This window comes from Quercus suber, unplaced genomic scaffold (genome assembly GCF_002906115.3).
Source record: "Quercus suber isolate HL8 unplaced genomic scaffold, Cork oak 2.0 scaffold_315, whole genome shotgun sequence".
Taxonomy (NCBI): domain Eukaryota; kingdom Viridiplantae; phylum Streptophyta; class Magnoliopsida; order Fagales; family Fagaceae; genus Quercus; species Quercus suber.
In genome coordinates, this window is record NW_027069770.1 from 529781 (window position 1) to 549712 (window position 19932).

Sequence of the window (19932 nt, forward strand, 5' to 3'; positions counted from 1 at the left end):
AAAGTTCAAATTTTATTTAAGAGTTTTATTAATGTAAGCCCTTAGAGTAATAACTAGTAAATTATTTTAGAAATTTTTTTAATGAAAAGGGGAAAAATTAATTAAATTTTTTGCAGTTTTTTCAAATTTTTAATTTTTTTTTTAAAAATAGATAATTGGTATGTGCCTTAAAATTAAGAGTATGACTCTGATTTTATATCAAAAATTGAGTGATATTTTTTATTGGATAACAAAAAGAAAAAAAATTATTATAAACCGGATATTATTACAAAGGGAAAAGAGTACACTTCTTTTTTTTTTTTTTTTTTAATCAGAAAAAAAAAATTTCCTGAAAAGGGAGGCACTTTATTTATTGTCAATTTGGGGCATTCCAGTCATTTTGTATTGTAATGTCTTTGTCAAACATCAGGTTTAGACATTTGTACTTTTGTTTTGAAACAGTCCTCCCCATCTGCTACCTTCACTGCTTCAAAGTTCACACCCTTAAAAAGACCATACCAAATTCACCAACAAAGCAAAACCAAAAGCAAACCACTAACAAAAAGCAAAGTATTCTCTCTCTTCTTCCTTCCAAGAAACCATCATAAACCCTACAAGCAACAAGCAATTAACAAAACAAAATCACACCTCCTTCCTTCATCAACATCCTCTCTATCTCTCTCCACACAAAAAACACATAAACCCCTTAAGCAACAATATATAACAACACCACCATGTCCATGGATGAGTATTTTCTCTCTCTCTTGCTTTCTCTAACTTTGATTCAGACAAAACCCATGTCTTTTTTTCTGTTCTAATCACAAAAAAATCAAATTTTTATAGCTCATGTATATGTTTTCTCTTTTGCAGATCTCCAAAAGACTACAGCAGAGTGACATCAACTTCTATCACAGAGACAACAACAAGTGTACACGTGACAGCCTTGGATGGCCTAGTGAATGTAAACTCACTCTTCACAATAGCAGTTTTTGTGGGTCTTTCTCTAACAACACCGAATCAACGCAGCCTTGAACCAAACTCAGCCTGTGATGCTGGCATTGACGTGGCGAGGAAACTCTTGGTGTTTGAGGTTGTCTCTTTTAGCTTCTTCTTGTTTTCTTCATTGGTGGCACAGGGGCTTAAGCTGGCTATCAACTTGTTGAATAGTAAAGATGTGGATGAGGCCTTCAGGGCCCACATAAATTTGAAGGTTTTGAGGCTTGGAATGATGGGATCGGCTATTGGGTCGGTAATGGGGTGCTTGTTTTTGATGCTGTCAATGGTGAATGTGATTCAGATCAGGTTGGGGATGTTGTCTTGTGGGAGTAAATCTGCTGTGCATGCCGTGGCCGCTTTGCTAGTCTTGGTTTCTTCTGCTCTTATTGTTTATATTTCCACTGCTATTTATGCTTTTTTGCACTGATCTTGTTGTTATTGCTTCAAAATGATGTATTGGTACTTAATGTCTGTATATTTGTGTGCGGAAAAGAATACATATGGCCGACCCCAAAATTTTGGGAAAAGTATATCTCTCTGCTTAAATGGATCCATTTTATGATTGGGGTAAAATATTACAGATCTTTACAAACGGCCATATCATTAAAAATTAAATTATGTGCCAGTCTGTGATTGTTAGATCTAGGAAATCAAATCTTAATGGACTCTTTCCATTTCATGTGAAATGGAGAGGATCAATGGCTATGTTTATTTTTTACTACTTGTGCCGCGCCTACCTGGCTAGTGCTGTTTGAGGGTCCTTATTGGTTATAACTGAAATGAGGGCAAGGCTGTGTGGGTTAAGGGGGAATTTGAGATGGGAAATTTGGGAATTGTTAATTCTTGAAGATTCATGAAAATTTGGTTGTTTGGTTGACAAGTAAATTATAATTTGTGTGAATGTCTCAATTTCTATGATATGGGAAATTCTAACTATGTAGGAAATGTTAGTCTGCATATCTTGTATTTGTGTTAGAAATTGTTCCTAATTGAGCTTATTTTTTATAATTCTATTGTCATGATAAGTGGGGGAGAGGGGATTCAAGCACTGGTTCTACTTATAAAGGTGATCGGACAATGTTATTGAGCTACAAGGCTCTTGGCTTGCCTAGTTGAGCTCATTGTTGGTAAATAGATAACTTTTGTTTGTTGACACCTTGTTAAGGATAAGATTAGTTTGATTTGGACGTCAACTAACTTGATGTGGAATTTGACCTACTTATATTATGATTAGATTTGGTTAGAATTTTATCAATGTGATAGGATGTTCACTTAATCAGCTCAAAATCTATTTTATAATAATTTTAATCATCAATATGAGAGTATTGGTTAGGAAAGGAGTTGGCTTTTATTGTAGTCAGCTGGATTATATACTAGTACTAATAATTTGTTGATCAGTTTGTATATTGGTACCAATATCTTCCCCTTTTAAAGATTTTATTGGGACTAGTGCTGTTTTGGAGTCCTCATTTGTTATAAATGAAGAAGCACATATGTCCAATGGGGATTAATATTAGCCTGTAATTCAGTCCTGGAAAGTGTTTTGGTTAGAAATTGTGCCCAATTGAGCTTGTTGTTAATAATTAGCTAACTTATGTCTATTGCAACCCATTATCAGCTTAGTTTTATTTAAATTGCCTGACCAACTTGATCTGCCATTTGACACATTTACATGATAAGATTTGGTCGGAATCCAACCTATACTAGAATCTTCCTCATCAATATGAAGTATTACTTAATTTAATTTTCTTAATTGGTTAGCAAATGAGTTAACTTTTACTTGGATAATCAGCTAGCTTGGTTAGGTTTAGTTTTACTCCTGGATTAGATATGTTGTTGACCTTATTGTTAATTTATCTTTGTGATATCACATTTAAATGTTGGCTAGACTTACCCTTGTACCGACGTGGATGGTGATGTTCTATTACACATATTGGAGAAAAACATTGTTGGCTAGACTTGGTTAACTTAGCTAGTTGAGTGTTTCTGAAACTAGCTTGATCAAATACTTTGTTGAACTATTGTTTACTAAGCTTATTGGGTGTGGATTAGTTCAAACTGTGCAGAGCTTGGGAATTGATCTTACACAATTTTGACCAAAACTATCAGGCTATTGGATGATTGGCTGACAATATTTGGTTAAAACATTTTTTACAAAATTACCTGGCTTAGTCAATTGGTTTATATTGGCCTTAACAAGGTTTAGGAAGACTATCTCATCGATACTCCACATATCTATGTTCCCAGAAGCTCCTTTAAAGTTACCAAGTCCTACATGGTTATTACCTTCATTATTGTCATCTATGCTACTGGTATCTATAATATCTACCTCAAAGATATATAGCGGCTATACTTAGAACAATTAATCAAATGACTGGTTGTCCTAGATTTTCTTGAAGTCATCTCATGCTGGTTGCCTGACCCAGGAAGGCCTCTTTTAAATGTTAGTTAAGTCCTTGATCAATCTCAATATGTCACGAGTCTCAAAGCGCCATGCCTTCTTTAGTTAATGCAGCAGAATAGATTGGATTTTAATGGCTCAAAAAGACGTGAAGAAAGACTTGAATCCATAAAAGATTGGATTCAAGTCTTTCTTGACCTAAGCCCTTAATGAAAAAGAGCTAGGAAAAATAAAAAATGTATGGTTTTAGAGAGAGAGAGAGAGAGAGAGAGAGAGAGAGAGAGAGGGGTGATTGCTTGGAGTAGTCAGTCACCAAGAATATGAAACTAGTGTCTCCAAGAGTCCTTTGTCCCTTTGAAGTTTGAACCACAAGTTATGGGACAAATAATTGGGCCCCTGAAGACAGACAGGTGATATCTATGGTTTTCTCATTGCAATCCGACCCTATTGGCCTCTCTACTGCTGAAGGTAAAAGAAAATTCTCATTAATTTGATTGATATGACTGGACTTGATAGAATGGACAGGAGTTCCTCTGCCTCCCAGTGACAAAAAAAAAAAAAAAAATTCTGATTAAATTGCCAACCCTGAATTTCTCCCTGATGGATTTGTTTCATATGCTTTTAAGCTTCTATCAAATTTCATTTTCCAGAACACAGGTAATGTAGTAGCAATGGCTTGAAAGAAGCCATCTGTTTTGTTTATTTTTTTGGAAAGAAGCCACCTCAAGACTAGAGCACAGAGCCTGGAAATAGGCTGTTTACTTGTCAACTCAAGAAAAAGAAGTTCATTGGGGTCAAGGCAACTCAAGGAAACAGGGGATGGTGTTTTTGCTCTGTTAAGGGTAGGCCTGTCCAACTGACCTGCCAGACCTGTCCACCTGCCCAGACTGACCAAACCAACCTGAAAACCACCGGATCTAAGGCTTGTGACGGTCGGCGGCAGGTTCCAACCTCCAAAAATTGATTCCGGCATATTGTTGCTTCAAAATCTGACTCCAACCAACCTGATAGATCTCCACCAACAAAAACCCACTGTTCGCAGTCGTTTGAAGCATTATTCGGTCAGATCTTGCCAAATCCGATGAGATCTCGACTAGATCTAGAAGATTTCGACTAGATTCGACCGGATTTCGGCTAGATCCAGCTAGATTTCGACCGTTTCGGCCAAATCCAGCGAGTTCTGTCCAAATCTCCTCCTCCTTGACCCAACCACCGCCCAACAAAAACCCAACCAGTCTGACCCAAGTCCTTCACCGGTCGGCGGAGGGTTTGGAAATTACACACCCGATTTGGTTGGGTCGGGTCCTAGTTGGGCACAAACCTGACCCATGAACACCCCTAGTTAAGGGCAAGCGGGTATTATTGAAAGTCTTCCCTCTCACAGTTAAGTCTACAGTTATGCAGAAACTAGGGAAGCAGTAAGTGATGGAATGATGATCACGGCATAATTTGGTAATTTTCTATGACAGATTATAGGTGGTCTTGGTTTACTTAGCCAATTGGGTTTTGTTGAAACTGGCTTGATCAGATACTCTGGTGAACCATTGTGTGCTACTAAGCTTCTTGGGTGAGGGTCTAGTTCAAACTGTGGAGAGGACTTGGGAACTGATTTAAGAAAAAATATTAAGCTATTGGACAATTGGTATATACTGGCCTTTCAGAATTTAAGAATAGCATTTCATTTAGAGACTCACCATATTTGTGTTTCCAGAAGTTGCTCTAAAGTTACAGGGTTCTACATGGTTATACCGAATATCTTTATTATCATCATCTATATTATTCGTATCTGTAATAACACCCCCAAAGATATATGACAGCTTTAACTTAGATCATTCGAACGAATGCCTAGTTGTCCGTCCTAGATGTTATTGAACTCATTTCTAACTGCTCAAACTTCTCAGTCTTGGTTATTTTTATTTGCATAGCAAATCTAGCAGCTACTGCATTATGATCTTGCAGTTCAAGAACATGGTGGATGATGGGAAGTAACATATAGGGGGGTTTATTATAAACTGGTTTTGCATTCTTCAGCCAGGGATGGCCTTCTTAAATTATTTATTGTCAAAAAGTAGCTAAATGATATTGCCTAGTCTCCTATACGAGGAGAATATGAGTTTGTATCTACCCCCACTTGTTGTGACAATTTCATTATCAAAAAAGTTATGTCCTTGGTTCAGCATGAGTCAAGAAGCTCCATAACTTAAGTTAGTTAATGCATCCGAAAAGATTAATTCAAATGACTAAACAGGACAGTAAGAAAAACTTGGGTCCATAAAAAGATTGGATGGAGGTAAGAATAGGGAACTTAAGATTGGATTTAAGCCATCAATGAAATAGAGATGGTGAGAATGTTGGGTTTTTGAGGAGAGAGAACAGACCAGTCCGCACTATTGAGTTGTCAGTCGCCAAGAATAGTTCCAAATTCTTGTCTAGTGTTTCCGTCTGGCCTTCTCTATTTTTATTTTTTTGATAAGCTTCAATTTATTATTACTCAGAAGGGAAAGGAAAGCAGTCTACCTTGCAAGCGGCTGCAAGAGCCTCTGGAAGACTGAAGAGTTCTAAGAAAGAATTTAGCTGCTGCATGTGCAGCTAAATTACAGTCTCTCTTGACCCTAAGAAAAATACAACCAGCAAAAAACTCTCTAAAACATAGAATATTACTGATAATGTTGCAAATGGAGAAATCGGGTGTGGAGGCGGGCGAGGCTAATGAGTCGAAGCAAGACTTGGCAGCACCCTCAACAATAATATGCCTCCCATCTCTCAATTTTTGCGAGTTGCTGTCCATATAATGGCAGTAGCTTCGGCTTGGAGGGGTGAGCAAATGTGATGTGTTCTCGACCAGACTTTGATGGCAATGCCATTATCATCTCTTGCTACGGCTGCTAGAACTGTGAGGGAATTTGTCGTAGCTTCATCAACGTTAATCTTGATCCAACCATGTGGGGAGGCTGCCATTTGCTGTGTTAGACTAGACATATTATTGGTCCAAGTGAGAACAAGCATATTAATCTATAGTATATAAACTAATAATCCTACATTGGGTTCATTATAACACAAGTGATTAATATACTGTAATATATAGCTATCTAGGGCTTCATTGTAGATGTAGGTTGAACCACATCAACCTCTATATGTGAATTTCTATCTTAAAAAAAAAAAAAAAAAAATACTGGTCAGCATACATTAGTTGGGCTTTACCAAGATGTCAAATTGGGCTTCAGACTTAACAAAGATCCACTTTACCAAGACGTAAGGATTACAAGAAGTGGCCCATCGTTTGGTCCCTCTTGGACTCATGGCCATGTCCAAAGCTTTATTTTATTTTTTTATCATTAAAAAACAAAACAAATCAACCACAATAGTGTTACAAGGTTATCACATATAGCTTGTCTTTTCAGTGGTGTAATTCTATGCAAGGTATTGACACAGGATCTTATCGATTTCAACAGTTCTATCATACCAACCAAAATGTCTACCTTCTCATTAGTGCCATGTCAGGGACACTAGATCTTGCCATGTCAATCTAGCAACATAGGTGCCACACCAAAGATGTCAAATTGGGCTTTACCAAGATGTCAAATTGGGCTTCAAACTTAACAAAGACCCACTGTGGCAAGGAATCTGCATATTTCTACGGAATAGATCACTTTGGCAAGGAATCTGCTCTCTGCAGGTTCCAAACAAGATTAAAAATCTGATATGAAGGGTTTGCAGAAACTCATTGCCGACTAAAGAAAACTTGCTGCGCCGAACCATAATCGACAATTTAGTTTGTGATCGATGTAAGCTTGCACCCGAATTGATAATCCATGATTTCTGGTCCTGTACCGAACTAGATGTGGTATGGGAAGATGACTCGCTTTGGAACTGCCATCGAACAAATACCTTCATTGACTTTAAGGAGCTTCTATCATGGCTCATCACAAACCAGCATCACCTGGAGTTATTCTCGGTCATGGCATGGTCAGTTTGGACCCAGTGGAATTAGATTCGATTAAACAAACCCAGTAGCAGCCCACACTCGATTGCTTCACTAGCAAAAGAGCACCTTACTGAGTTTAAGGAGGTTCAACTTCCCGCACCACCTACGTGTTGTACTCCCTTTTTGACACGGTCTCGGTGGCAGAATCAACTGCAAGGAGTGGTGAAGATGAACTGTGATGGAGCCATTTTTTCTGACAAGAAAAAATCGGGCATTGGGGTGGTGATCCAAGATAGCCTTGGCTTGGTATTAGGTTCACTCTCTAAGCAATTACATCAGGCCTATACCCCATTGGAGATTGAAGCAATGGTAGAATCAACAACACTACAATTTACCTCGGACTTTTACTTATGCTGTCATTGAGTCCGATTCACAAGTCTTGGTGAATGCCCTCTGCAATGACACTATTTTCTTGTCTTCAAATGGCTTGTTAATTGAGGATATAAGACTTAATGCTAGGTTTTTTAATCAATTACATTACTCTCATATTAAGGGAGAAGGTAATAAGGTTGCTTATAATTTAGTTCGATATGTTTTATGTATTTCAAATTTTGTTGTGTGGATGAGGAATGTTCCCCCACCTTTACTTCTTGTTGTCCTAGCTGATATTGCTGGGTTTTCATATTAAAACAAGTTAAGTTCCCCCTCACCAGCCCCCCCTCCCCCCATCAAAAGCAAGTTCCCTAAAAGAAAGGGGTTTTAACTCTAATTCAGCCGGAAAGTTTGCTTGCTGGAACAGCATCTCTAAAACAAAAAAGGGAAGCTGATTTTCAAGTAATACCAAGTCAGATTGCAAAATTGTATGCATCCATACCGGTATTGTAGGATCGTCCTCCTCCAAAAGTGAGTTAGATTGTCTCACGAAGTACTCAAGAATGAACATCCCATCCACCACGATCATTGTCACAAAATCATCATTGCTTATGCTGGACACAACAGTCTCTGCGTAGTAAGAGCGAATTTCTTCTTCCTTATCTCTTATTGTGTGTACTAAATTCTGCAAGTTTATATTAGCTCGTTCAATGAAATACTCACAAAACCGTACTTTACACTTTTTCATGGTTTGTAATTTTGGATTGGAGCGGTGAATAGGGCCAATTGAAATAAGTAGAGGAGTGAAGGCTTGCTCATCTAGTTTGCGAAGGTGATCTGGAACACTAATCAAACCCCCAATTGAGAATTGTTGCTTCGAACTTTCAAACATTGTTGTGATGTCAAGTGCCAAATCTCCACTTCCCTTTGCAGTTGAAGAGCTTACTATCTATCAAGATAAGAGCCACTAAGATTAAAAACACACCCTATGTAAAGTACACACGCTATAATTTGACTTCAAAGTTCATTCTATGCCACTATCTTCTAATATGTTAAAATGCATGCACTGGTGTTACAAGAATAATGATCATTTTAAATTTAATCATTTGTAAAATTTTAATTTAATCATCCTCTTTCATTGTCCTGTAAAGCTGATCACATAAAAGATTTGCAAATATTTTAACTGGATGACAATAATAATTTTGAATGAATAATTTTAAAATGATTTCTTTTGAAACAATAATTAATTGAACAAATAATTTTGGTACTAATTAAATCATTTAATTTCATTTTTTTTTTTTAAATAGATGATTTCATTGTTAGTATGATAGAGACAGAGTAATTAAATAGCTAGATTGAATTGTTTCATTATAGTAGGTAAAAAAAGTACTTTTTGATATATTAATATACATACTTTCTACTTCCTATTACAATTTTTGTTATTGTGATACTATGAAATTTTTTAATTTTTTATCAAAATTTCTTCATTTTGGAAATATATTGAAAAGGCACAATTTTTTTTTCTTTTAATGGGAATATGGTATTGTTCAATGAATTTCCCATTGAAGTTAGTCTTTGTACTTTGACTTAAATTCTAGAAATCTCGAAGAATTTTGAAATCAGAAGTAACTTTAATTAGGTTGAAAGTAGTTTTAACATATGAGAAAAGTTATCAAATGCCCTAAGGGCTTAGTGTAGGCTATATTTTAAAAAAAAAAATTATACAAAAAAAAAAAAAAAACTAATATTTTTGACAACTTTTTATATGGGTGTTAACTAAATCCTTAACATATAAGCAAATCAGAAGTATTAAAAATTATACAGATACTTGATATAAGATTTTTTTTTTTTTTTTTGTGTGTGTATAAAACTATGTGTTTTTACTTAAAATGGTGCATAAAGAAAAAAAATACAAAACAAAATACAAAAATTCAACCCAAGAAAACTGTATGTGAAACTATGAATTTGGCTTAACAAAAATTGACTAATAAAAAAGAAAATTCTAAAAACACAAAGAATGACACAAGTCACACAATATTTTCATAATACTTTTACAACTTTGTTATATTTTACTTTGATTTGTAAAGAATTGATACTTCAACAATTGTAAAAATATTGTGATGACAACAAGATGTCTTAATATTTTCATAAGAGAAATACTATGTTCACAATATTTTCATTACAAATTATAAGTAGTAAATTGTTACAGGTTATTATTAGTAGATAAAAAAGTTATTTCATTGATAAGTTTAAATTAGAATTACAATTTACTACCTAAGATTTGTTATGAAAATATTGTGGATATATCACTTTTTTTTTCTCTTTACAATACCTTTATTTTTAGCTGTGATTAGTTCTAGTATGATATTTTGTTATTTTATAAAAATTAACATCTCAAATTCTCAAGAATTATGAAAATATTGTGAAAACTTGTTTATTAATATTTTATTATTATTACATATGCAAGTTCAGCGTAACGGTGGATATTGAACAAACCGAAGTACTGTAGTGCAAGCACTATTATTTATTTATTTATTTTTTTTAAAGAATGGATCACTGTAGATAAAACCAGTACTATAGCGAAAATTATATTATACCTGCTCGTACTAAGAGAAGGAAACAGTGGATCTAATGGTGGGGTAAATAAAAGAAAAAAAGAAGAAGAAAGAGACATGTTGGAAGGTGCTATTTACAAACACCAACCCATCTTTATTTACAAAAATACCAATTTGGCTTTACTTTTTTTTGGCTAAACAATTTGTCTTTACCCTTTTAAAACCAATTGCATTAGATTCATATTTTAAAAATAATTATAACAAAAATGACAGAAAATTCAGCAGATAATTGTTGTATGGAAACAGCTTATGAAGATTTTAGTATAAAAAAGAGATGATTTTCGGCAAGATAAATAAATAGGTAGATAGACATGGAACTTAAATAAGAAGGAAATATTATATTATTAAAGCATACCTCAGTTGACATATTGTTTGTGTAGCAGTACTACTGCACTAGCAGCCAAGGGAGAGGCAGGAGTTCCGGACCGAGATGCGATTTGTGGGAAAAGAATCAAAAGGAAATGAGAGAGGGCTTTTGAGATTGTGAATAGTATAAAGACCACTGCAACTATTACTTCATTTACTCTCCGTGGCCTTCGGTCACATTTTCTCCTGTTTTTTTGTATCAACTTCACCCAGCCAGCACTCTGAACTCCGAAGGTTAGGTAGAGCTGATATGGTCCACTTCTAGATCTTGCTAATATGTAATAACACAATGAAGGTTAGGTATAGTTTTTTGTTGAAATTTTTACTTCTAAAGTATACTTTAGTCTTGGAAAAGTAAGGAAACAAAAAAAAAAAAAAAAAAAAAAAAGAAGCGAGCTTGTAAGCTAATGTATTGTTTAAAGCTAACATTGTCCCCTCTTTTTAATTTTAATTTTTAATTATTTGATAATTTGGAGTATTTGAATTTTGAGTATATCAGTTAAAAGTAGCAAGAAGTGCTTACTAATTAAGTTACATAACTCTTGATTTACTTTGAAAAAAAATAGTCTTGTATTGATGATATGATTGAAAAATAGATACTTTAAAAATAAAATTAAATTGTAAACCTTTAAACTTAAAAGGAGGAAGTAGGCAAATATTTGATTATAGCAAAATAATTTAAGTTTTTGGAAATCAATTATGAATGTGAGGACTTCATATGACGAAGGGTTTTTTTTTTTTTTTTTTTTTTGGGGGGGGGGGGGGGGGGGGGGGGGGGNAACACAAGTAGAAGTAGATCTCCAAGGCGTGCTAAAATATTGATGCCATAACGTTGCCCTCCATCTATGCCAAGGTTTCTTATAGAATGCATTCAATTTTTCACATATATTTGAGTATTCAGGGTTCGTATAATCCCATAAGATATTGGTGTAAAGACTGTTGACAGCTAATGCTGCAGCGTTGCTGTCGCCAAGGTAATTAACAAGGATTCCCTTATCACAAAGTAAATCTACATCTTTGGAATTATCGATAAGGAAATCCAAGATGGCAAAGAAATCTGTAACATATGCATCCCCTACATAATGGGATTGCTCTAATGCAATAATGTTTCGAATAAGACGTATTTTCTCATCATTTAATGTAATGCATGGGATTTCCAAAACTCCATTCTTTAAATCGAACCTTATGTCAAGAAAGTGTCTACCATATTTTTCCGGGGCCACCTTAAACTTGATTCCTGCCTCATGTAGTTGGGTTGCAGAGTATGACAGTTTAGCCCCTCCAGGTCTTACGTATGGTAATTGTTCACTTTCACTTAGATAAAAGAATCTAACCAGACCTGTGAAGTGTTCTATTTTCGCATTGAAATCCTCAAGGGCTATCCTTTGAAAGTTGTACCAACTAAAGAAATCAAAAGCAAGTTCCCTTAAAGAAAGGGGTTTTAACTCTAATTCAGCCGGAAAGTTTGCTTGCTGGAACAGCATCTCTAAAACAAAAAAGGGAAGCTGATTTTCAAGTAATACCAAGTCAGATTGCAAAATTGTATGCATCCATACCGGTATTGTAGGATCGTCCTCCTCCAAAAGTGAGTTAGATTGTCTCACGAAGTACTCAAGAATGAACATCCCATCCACCACGATCATTGTCACAAAATCATCATTGCTTATGCTGGACACAACAGTCTCTGCGTAGTAAGAGCGAATTTCTTCTTCCTTATCTCTTATTGTGTGTACTAAATTCTGCAAGTTTATATTAGCTCGTTCAATGAAATACTCACAAAACCGTACTTTACACTTTTTCATGGTTTGTAATTTTGGATTGGAGCGGTGAATAGGGCCAATTGAAATAAGTAGAGGAGTGAAGGCTTGCTCATCTAGTTTGCGAAGGTGATCTGGAACACTAATCAAACCCCCAATTGAGAATTGTTGCTTCGAACTTTCAAACATTGTTGTGATGTCAAGGCTATTATCCTTCTGCTTCTCACGCTCACACAAACTGTATGCTCTCTAAAGTCCACTAAGTGGTGACAGATATGCAGCAGTTCTGCTGATCACTTTAGCCTTTGTTATTTGTTAATTATCTTTTGTTTTCAGTTGTTACTGTTTTGAATAAGGGTTTATCCTCATCATTAGGAAGTCTTTTTGAGTGTGTTAGTGTTGGAAATAGATCAGATAAGCATACTGCCTATGATCTATATCCGTCTAATTATCCTTTGTGTTTTGTAATTCTATTTAAGATTGCATGCTTTTCAACAATAATTTTATTTGAAAATTTATCAAAAACTTTAATTATTATTTGGGAGTTCTAGTTTTTATCAGATTCAAATTGGTTGCAGGGAGAAAGGACAAAAATTGTTAGATCAATTTTCTATTGAGTTATTCTATTCTATTCTCACAGATAAATTCACAACATTTGCTACAATTCTTCTACGTGGCAGATTGTGATTGATTTCTTGTCACTTTCATGTGGACCCATCATTTTATTTTTCACTAATCACAATCAACCAAATGAAAAGTTGCGGTAAAAATTGTGTATTTTTTTGTGATACTAGAATTTTTGTTTTCTATTTCCTATTGAAACTACAGAGGAAGAGAGAATTGTCCATTGCCAAGGGATAAACCACTGATGAAAATATCTGAAGTGGAAGGAAAGTAAAGAATTTTATGAGAATTTTTATTCTAAGTTCTACATTTGCATTAGCAAGTAAAAAAAAAAAAAAAAATTATGCATTAGGTCCTATCAATGAAAAAAAAAAAAAATACTATAAAATATTTATTATGCATTAGGCAAGATAAATAAGTAAGCATGTTATATTTTGTATAGATTCTAGGAAATTTTGATTTGTACATCATGCACCATGTATGCCAAGAAAACTGTGGCTGATTTGTACATTTCCAAATTTTTATTTTTGATTACAAATTATTGAGTAGGCAATAGCATTTTATGGTCACCACTAATTTTCCAAGTTCAAGTATTTGATTTGCCACTGCAATTCAAATACTCCCATGAGGCTCACCTAAATTAAGAATTGATCTTCAGTACTTAGCTGCTTTCTTAGCAAAGATTCTCAATATACAATATAACTCTAGAACGTCCAAGTTCGGCATAATAGCTATTCGGCAAGCTATTTAGCCTTATTAATTGCATGAATGGAGAGGAGAAGCATTTTAAAGAGAAACCTTTTCCTTTAGCTATTATCCTTATTCCTATGCTAGTAAAGAAACACTAGAAGCACAATTTTTTTGTTACTTGTTAAGATGATAGTTGTAATTATAAAAATAGTCACCAAAATATGACTTTTATAATATAAAAATTTTTGAAAAAAAAAATTTTAAGAGAAATGAAAATCCTTGTCCCTAATTTATTGATTCCTACATTGTATGTTGTTGTTATTTGGATGATGATATGATCTTAAATTGAGATAGATTTATGTTGACGGGTATCTTTGTACATTCATTAAGGAGGCTTCAAAAGGTTCTTCCCTGCATTTGGAAAATAGCAAAAACTAATAATAAAAAAAATCAATTGTATTATAAAATTCAATCTTAATGGGTGCCCCTCTTATCTTTTTTGTTCATTAATTTTATTCTTATTTTTTTAAAAGACCTATTAACAGAAACTATAAGACAATTTTTTATTTATTTTTTATTTTTTAAAAAGACCTAAGACAAACTAGTGTTTACCACCAACTAATGTACTGTGAGTTTTTATTTTTTTAGTTTGAGATAATAAGGGGCTTTTTGGATTTTCAGTTTCCATCACCCATAACTTTGTTTCCATCACCCATAACTCAAAATATGTGGGTCCCATGGCTGAATGGTTTATTTGGGGATGTTTTCAGTTTTTGTTTCCATCACTCAATTCTCTAATTTTTGAGTGATGAGTTATGGAAACTGAAAACACATCTTAGGTGTTTTCAAGTTATAGAAACAGAATTATGATGATAATCTTGTAAATACACACACAATGAGGGACCCACCAGGCGCAATTTTTGACTTCTCTCTCCTCTCTTTTTTTTTTCCCCACTTTTCTTTCTTTTTGTCTCTCTTCTTTCTCTGTTCTTTAGTTCGTTTTTTTTTCTTCCTTTTCGCCAAACACATTCTCAGTTCGTTCTTTTTTTTTTTTTCTTTTTTTTTCTCGCCTTTCTCATCTCAGACCCATTAAAAAAAAAAAAAAAAATCAAGAAACAAACTTTTCTTTCTCTGTTCTTCGCTGCAAGCATCAGATCTTTTTTTTTTTTTTTTTTTCGCATTTCTCATTTCAGACCCATAAAAAATTAAAAAAAAAAAAATCAGGAAACAAACTTTTCTTTCTCTGTTCTTCGCTGCAAGCATCATATCTTTTCTTTTTTTTTTTTTTTTTTTTTTTGGCCTTTCTCATTTTAGACCCATAAAAAAAAAAAAAAAAAAATCAAGAAAACATACCCACAGAGGAATATTTGAAGAAGAAGACATACCCACGGAGGAACGATGATGATTGGAACTTCCACGGGCACAGATCGGTCTTTTAGCACATAACAGCGACGGATAAGGGGCTGGGTGACAATGGAGATCGGCGCCGCAAGTCCAGACCATGATTTCCATCACTGGGTTCGTGGAGGGGTTTGGGAGAATAATAGGGGAAAAGAAAAGCAGAGAAAAATGAAGGGGAGAGGTAGAGAAAGATGAGAGTTAGGGGAAAAAGAAAAAAAGGAAAGAGGAAAGTCTTATGACATGGGTTAGTGTGTGGGTCCCATTTTTTTAGATTTTTTGGTTGAAAACATAACTGAGTGATATGTGTCAAACGGGTGGGTATAGGAAATTGGGGTATTTTAAGTGATGAGTGATAAGTAACGAAAATTGAGTGAGAAGTGATGAGTGATGAAAAAAAAAAAAAAAAAAAAAAAAAAAAACCAAACAGCCCCTAAGTGACTATGAAATAAAAGGTGTAGCATGATCACCATGTTTTCTATCAAGGTCCCCAATACTTAAAAAAGCACTTCTTTTAGAATGTGATTCCTTTAGTTAGGTCCTGGTCAAGTCTTAATCGTTAGTAATGTTGTGATTGCATTTCCCTTGGAATGTTTTCTAAAAAAATGGGATTAATTATGACTCATTGATACATCATTCAATTTCTCACTACCCAGCATACTTCTTCACTCTCTTGGAGTAAGAAGAAGAATTTTTCTTTAGCTGGTTTATTACAACTAAAACAAGACTGTTTCATTCAGCTAGTAACAAGTGTTCTGCTGCAACGATTCCATGCATCCTAGGCAAGTTTAGCAATATATTGGAAGAAAATTAGGAGAGTTTTATGGTCTGCAACTGACAAGAAGAAGAAGTATTGTTCTTAGTCTTGAAGAAGATCTTAATACTACACTTAAAAGATCTAAAAATTGGAGATGGGAAAAGCACTTCTTTGTGGTATGATATTTGACACCCTTTCAAATTTCGTGTCTTGATTCAAAGAAGATTCTTGCATGATGCTGACTGCCAACTTGTATCGTAGTAGTGTAAAAATGTTGGAGTTGGCCTTGGGTAAGTTCCAACCAGTTAGTTGCCACAATCATCAAACTAATTTGGAATTATCCAGGTGATGGCTTTTTTGAGTTTGCATTTTTTTTTTTTTTTTTTTTTTGAATGGAAAAATTTTATTAAGAAAGAGAGTTGAGAAACAACACTAACATCTTCCAAAATTACATCCAAAAGATTCAGAGGAGCTGAGCATGGGCCAAAGAAACCAAAAATGCTATTCAGCAAAGACCAGTGGGCCAATATATGGGGCAACCCTGTTAGCAACTCTAGGGACCCACTCAAAAGAGATAGGTCTATTATAATTACAATTTACTAAACTTTTGATCTCAGCCATAATGCTTACAATTCTCCCAAGGAACAATGACACATGAAGATAGCCCTAGAAGGATTGAATACAAGTTTTGCAATCACTTTCTATGCATAACGTGACTAGGTTGCAATGCATAGCCATGTAAACTGCATTTTCAAATCGCCTCTACTTCTGCTTGGACAGGGACATTGCGATTCACAGTTTGAGTAAGGTCCAACTCAACTATTTACATCGTTTTGATAATGGTGGTCATGGCTAAAAGTTGGTATTTACAAGTATTCTACTAGGATAATGCAAATGCATTCGGTTAGTCAGAAAGTTATCAATTTAAGAGTAAATCATTATTTATTGATTTCCTTTAAAAATATCATAGATTCTAGTATGTTTGAAACAAAAGAAGATAAAGGAGACAAGAGAAGAGCGAAGAATAGCCAGAATATACTAATCTGGAATTACTCTTAAAATATTAAGCGCAGATTTGTAGGTATGGACCCTAGTAAGCATCAAAAGTTATGCATTTGGTGTCATACAATTTGAAATTTTCCCTGTAGAAACTGGATTCCTTTATTGTTTCTTTAATGTGCTTTTGGTGGTGATTAGAGTGCCTTCAAATGCAGATTTTTACTGGAAGTTTATTTGTTTATTTGCTGAAAATTTATTAAAAAATAATTATACTCGGAAAAAATGAGGCATTAAAAAGTTATACATAAACAAATAAACTGAAAAGTTACCTTCAAAAAAACAAAAAAAGTGGTGATGCCAAACAAAGTTTATGTTGGAGCATTTTAATATTAAATGATTAAAATAAATAAATGTTATAACATAAATGTAAAGATGTGGGAGATGAGGAGTTAGTGAAAAATGTTTAATCCTACATTAAAAAGGAGAGAGACTTTTTTATTCTTTTTAATTATGGTGATTAATGGGCTAAAATGTATTGACTCAGATATTGGGCTAGATATGTGCGCAAGGGGGAGGTGAAGAGTGGAGGTTGGCCCGAATTAATACTCCATTTTTACTATGGAAAATAAAGAGCCATTAACCCACTTAATGGACTATTCGTTTGGGCCTTTTCATTCAATGAACCTAATTAATCAGAATAAATTGGGTAGTAATTTCGTGAGGCCCATTGAGCCTATAAATATACTCATTCAGATTCAATCCAAGTTACTAAAATTACAATACACAAAAAAAAAAAAAAAAAATTAGAGAGATTCTTGGCAAGGAAGGATGTTCTTTCTGGTGGAGATTTGGGCTTGAACACTTTGTGCAGAGGTTGTTCTAGCCATACGACACTTGTTGGGCTATTGTATCCTGGGGGAGACAAGTCATAGAAGGTCTGCACCAGTCACAAAGTTTAGCCAATCAAGGGCAAATAGTGTTGTGTAATTTCTCTTTACATTAATAATATTCAGAAGTATTTTTAGTTTTTCTTCGTGTTATTTCTATTACCATTGTATTTGCACCAACAATTTTAAGGAGATTCAATCACATGGAATCTACACAAGAGAAACCAAGTGAGCCTGTTGGAGATCTTAACAAGCCCTTTCGCTTTAAGGGAGCCCACTTCAAGAGGTGGAAAGGAAAGGTCCTCTTCTACTTGAGTCTTCTCAAAGTCTCCTACATTCTCACTGATAAGAATCCATTAAAAGTTCCTACCGATGAGATGAGTGATGAAGAATATATTCTCCACCAAGAAAAAATAGATAAGTATACAAAAGATGAGTATAATTGTCGCTCTTATCTATTGAATTGTCTTGCCGATCATTTATGATTATTATGATAAAACTTACAATTCTGCTAAGAAAATTTGGAAAGCTTTACAAAGCAAGTATGATACCGATGAGGCAGGTGCAAAGAAGTATGCTGCTAGCTGATTTTTCTGTTACCAAATGGTGGATGGAAAATCGGTGGTGGATCAAGCACAAGACTTCCAAATGATCGTTGCAGAATTAATATCCGAAGGCATAAAGATTGGAGACAATTTGGTGGTAGCTGGCATAATTGACAAACTACCACAATCTTGGAGGGAGTTCCAAAAGACTTTGCGGCACAAACAAAAGGAGACATTTTGGGAGACTTTGATCACACGCATCCGTGTGGAGGAGGAGGTTAGAGGACAAGATACACTCATGACACAAGAGAGCAATGGTAATTCCACCACAAAGGTAAACTTTATTTCAGCCAATAATAATATACCCAAAAATCTTTTTCCTAGAAATAGTCAATTGAAGCCTAAAAAGAGAGCCTTTAAAAATAATAATAGACCTCAAGGAAGGGGAAACCCGAATAAAAATTACAATAAGAACCAAGGACCCCCTTCACAAGATCAATTTAATAGATCCTATTTTGTCTGTGGCAAGAGTGGGCATATTGCTCGATTTTGCAAATTTCGGAAACGTGAATCTGTCTCGCAGGCTAATGTAACCGAAGAGCCTTTAGTGGCTATGATTACAGACATCAATATGGTGCAATATGTTGAAGGGTGGTGGGCAGATTCTGGTGCTAATAGGCACGTATGCTATGACAAAAATTGGTTCAAGTTGTACACTCCTTTTGAAGAAGAAAAAACTGTTATGCTTGGTGACTCTAGCAAAACCAAGGTTCTTGAGAGTGGTGAGGTTGAATTGAAATTCACTTCTGGACGCGTGCAAACATTGAAAGATGTTATTTACACTCCGTCCATGAGGAAGAATTTGATGTCAAGTTTTTTGCTTAACAAGGCTGGCTTCAAGCAAACTGATGGAATGTTTAAATTGAATGTTGAGAATAATAAAGCATCTACCAGTTCAGTTTATATGCTTTCTTCTATTAATTTTTGGCATGCTCGTTTGTGTCATATAAATAGTAGATATGTGGGAATCATGAGTAGTTTAGGATTAATTCTAAGACTGTCAAAAGATTTTGAAAAATGTGAAACTTGTAGTCAAGCTAAGATTACAAAAAGGCCTCATAAAAATGTTGTAAGAAATACTGAATTGCTTGAGTTAATTCACTCCGATTTATGTGAATTTGAGGGAATTTTAACTCGTAGAGGAAATAGATATATTATCACTTTTATTGATGATTTCTCAAAATATACAACTATTTATTTGTTAAAAAATAAAAGTGATGCTTTTGAAAAATTTCAAGATTTTTTAAAAGAAGTTGAAAATCAATTCGGTAGAAAAATAAAAAGAATAAGAAGTGATAGAGGCCGTGAGTATGAATTAAGTGCATTCAACTTATTTGTTCAGTCTTTGGGAATTATCCATGGAACTATTGCACTATATTCACCTACTTCTAATGGTGTGGTTGAAAGAAAAAATAGAACTTTAATTGAGTTAACAAATGCCATGTTAATTGAATCTGGTGCACCTTTACATTTTTGGGGTGAAACTATTTTAACTGCATATCATGTTTTAAATAGGATGCCACATAAAAAGTCACACACCACACCTTTTGAGTTGTGGAAA

The 19932-nt window shown here is 34.5% G+C and overlaps 3 protein-coding genes across 3 annotated transcripts; 1 reads left to right on the forward strand and 2 right to left on the reverse strand.

Moving 5' to 3' along the window:
* Positions 1-470: 470 nt before the first annotated feature.
* LOC112030254 (uncharacterized) lies at positions 471-1505 on the forward strand. Its single transcript, XM_024062944.2, has 2 exons — positions 471-727; positions 850-1505. The coding sequence occupies exons 1-2, from the start codon at positions 714-716 to the stop codon at positions 1400-1402; spliced, it is 567 nt and encodes a 188-aa protein (XP_023918712.1). The 5' UTR covers positions 471-713; the 3' UTR covers positions 1403-1505.
* A 6502-nt stretch (positions 1506-8007) lies between these two features.
* Positions 8008-10857, reverse strand: LOC136071461 (UPF0481 protein At3g47200-like). Its single transcript, XM_065782786.1, has 2 exons — positions 10644-10857; positions 8008-8622 (listed from the first exon to the last, which is right to left on the reverse strand). Exons 1-2 carry the CDS (start codon positions 10653-10655, stop codon positions 8008-8010), a joined length of 627 nt encoding a protein of 208 aa, XP_065638858.1. The 5' UTR covers positions 10656-10857.
* LOC136071462 (UPF0481 protein At3g47200-like) lies at positions 10809-12600 on the reverse strand. The gene is made up of 2 exons (XM_065782787.1): positions 11592-12600; positions 10809-10840 (listed from the first exon to the last, which is right to left on the reverse strand). Exons 1-2 carry the CDS (start codon positions 12598-12600, stop codon positions 10809-10811), a joined length of 1041 nt encoding a protein of 346 aa, XP_065638859.1.
* Positions 12601-19932: the final 7332 nt, after the last annotated feature.

Excerpts from the sequence above, each read along its gene's own strand:
- LOC136071462 (XM_065782787.1), bottom strand. The coding sequence starts at position 12,600 with ATGTTTGAAAGTTCGAAGCAACAATTCTCAATTGGGGGTTTGATTAGT. Across the intron at positions 10,841-11,591 it reads TGCAGCATTAGCTGTCAACA|GAGAAAATGTGACCGAAGGC; the intron begins GTCTTTACACCA and ends ACAAAAAAACAG.